The sequence below is a fragment of the Octodon degus genome, unplaced genomic scaffold (assembly GCF_000260255.1).
Source record: "Octodon degus isolate 3935 unplaced genomic scaffold, OctDeg1.0 scaffold00146, whole genome shotgun sequence".
Taxonomy (NCBI): Eukaryota; Metazoa; Chordata; class Mammalia; order Rodentia; family Octodontidae; genus Octodon; species Octodon degus.
In genome coordinates this window covers 5,524,309-5,526,984 of record NW_004524722.1, presented here as the reverse complement: position 1 = coordinate 5,526,984, position 2,676 = coordinate 5,524,309, and the positions used below count along the sequence as shown (strand labels likewise).

Genomic DNA, 2,676 nt, shown 5'->3' with positions numbered 1-2,676 from the left:
AAAAAAAAAAAAAACAAGGAAGGAATCTTGGCATTTGCAACCATGTCAGTGAACTTGGAGGATATTATGTTAAAGGAGGTCAGCCAGGCCCAGAATGATAAGTACCACATAACCCTTCTTATGAAACTTATGAAATCTGCTATCAGGTAGACAACAGAAAGGTGCTGTCAGATAGTGAGGTTATTAGGAGACATGGGCTGGGGAGACCTTGTCCAAAGGTTACAAAATTTCAGGTAGGAGAAATAGGTTCACATAATCTATGATATAGAGTGGTAATTACAGTAAATACATTCTTAAAAATGCTGTGCACGTGTATGTTTAATAAAACAGTAACTCTATGAGGTAAGGCACTGTCTTAGTTACTTTTTTCTTGCTCAGACAAAATGCTCAATATCCCAAAGTTAAAGGAGGAGAGGTCTATTGTAGCACACAGCTTGTAGAGGTTCAGTCCATTGCCAGCTGGTTGTCAGGCAGGTGGCATAGCACAGGGGCATCACAGAGGAGAAGCAGGACAGACAGAGGGCAGCAATCCGCACGCAGCAGCCACCAAAGCCCTTTTTCTGTCCCTTATAGTCTTCCAGGCCACTGCTCTGAGGTGGGTAGCACTCACTCCCAAGACGGGCTCCCTTAGTCCTGGCATCACACTGTGAATCAGCCCAGCATCGCATCCTGAGTCCCTGCATCACACGGTATAGAGCCAGCTACCACCATAAAGCTCCACCTATGACCTCATGAGGCTTTGCAGGGACATCTAGACACAAACCACAGCAAGCACCTCTTAGCTTGCTAGATTATGGCATTCTATAGCCTATGTGTACTTCTATCATGTCCTATGTAATCTATATACACAATCTTGTCAATTAAAAATAAAATGTGTGCATTTTTCAAAAGGAAATATATCATGGGAGAGAATGGTGGTAAAGCAATTAGTTAATCCAAAGAATAGAAAGTCATGATTTAACTTCTATATCGTCAGAGTAATTTATTGCTAACAGTATCATTACAATTAACATTATATTACATAGAGTTAGAGTTGCAGTAGATCTGTGAGGGAGAAGTATACAATCACTTTCAACTTGTAAGTATTTATAGAAAATCATTTTCATGTAAGAAAACTTTGATCGTATATTTATAAGTAATATACTATTTGTAATGGACATGGCCTTTATTTTTTATATTTACCATACGATGATCACAGTAAAGGCAGTAGGTGAAATTGCCGTGAAAAAAGGCCTTGACTCCTCGGTTCCTCGTTTTGTGCTGCTGTGGTCCGCCCTTGCGATTTCACCGTATCCTCCCCAGCGAGATCACCTTGACAATGGCCCTGCGGATCTGACGGGTCTTGATGCTATAGATGACAGGGTTCATCAGGGGTGGCAAAAGCACAGACACAGTGCCCATGAGAATGTGCACCAGGGGCGACGTGTGATGCCCGAACCTGTGCACAATGGACAGGCCTAGCATCGGCACGTAGAAGCAGAGCACAGCCAGGATGTGGGAGACGCAGGTGTTGAGGGCCTTGAGACGCTCGCCGGCAGAGGCAATAGCCAGCACGGTGCGGAGGATGACGATGTAGGACAGCAGGATGAAGAGGACGTCAGAGCCCATGGCCAGCATGATGATGCACAGCCCGTAGAGCCTGTTGAAGTGCGTGTCTGAGCAGGCCAGGCGGATCATGTCCTGGTGGAGACAGTAGGCGTGGGAAAGTGCCCCCGGACGGCAGTAGTCAAATTTCAGCAGGTGCAGTGAAGGTGCTGCGGTGATGGCAGCACTCCGCATGGCCAGTGCCAGCCCAGCCAGGGCCACGCGAGGACCAGTGAGCACAGATGCGTAGCGCAGGGGGAATCGGATGGCCACCAGGCGGTCCAGAGCCATTGCGAAGAGCACAGCTGACTCCATGAAGGAGAAGGAGTGGAGGAAGTGCTGCTGCAGAACACAGGGCACCAGGCCCACAGCCCGGGCGTCAAACCACAGCACACCCAGCACTGAGGGCAGCGTGGACATGCACAGGCCCAGGTCTGTCACAGCCAGGATAGCTAGGAAGTAGTACATGGGCTGGTGGAGGGAGGGATCTGTGCGTACAAGATGCAAGATGGTGACATTGCCCAGGAGGGCCACGAGGTATCCTACAAAAATAGGCAGTGATATCCAGTGGTGAGCCCACTCCAAGCCTGGGAAGCCCGTCAGCAGGAACGTAGAGTAGCTCAGGTTGGCCTTTGTTAGACTGGGCATCCTCATCACAGGGGATGCTCTTCCTGTTCTTCCTGTGGAAGGGGCGCAGTGTTCAGACCTCAGATCAGTTAGCGTCACCTCCCCTGGTCAAGGCACCTGCCTGAGCATTCTGTCATCTCCACAGGGACTTTGTGTCCCCTCACTAACCCCTGCCCTCAGCCTAAGCCCTTCTCATGCTTTCCCTGTGCCTTTTCTCACTCTGTCTTATGCTTTCTTAACTACATTAAATTCTTGCCCTACTTTTTTTTTTTTTTGGCAGAACCGGGGATTGAACTCATGCCTTTCTGCTTGCCAGAGAAGTGCTTATTCCACTGAGCCATCTCCCCAGCCCGCTTGCCCTACTTTTTACCACCTAACAATACATGCCTTCTTTGAACGTCTCTGATTAAAAAGTAATATACAGTTCAATATTAGAATACTCAGATTCTTAAAATTCTGCTCTGC

The 2,676-nt window shown here is 48.0% G+C and overlaps 1 protein-coding gene across 1 annotated transcript; it reads right to left on the bottom strand.

The window, feature by feature from the left end:
- Positions 1-1,284: 1,284 nt before the first annotated feature.
- LOC101578050 (olfactory receptor 51L1-like) lies at positions 1,285-2,232 on the bottom strand. Its single transcript, XM_004642004.2, has one exon. The coding sequence runs from the start codon at positions 2,230-2,232 to the stop codon at positions 1,285-1,287; it is 948 nt and encodes a 315-aa protein (XP_004642061.2).
- Positions 2,233-2,676: the final 444 nt, after the last annotated feature.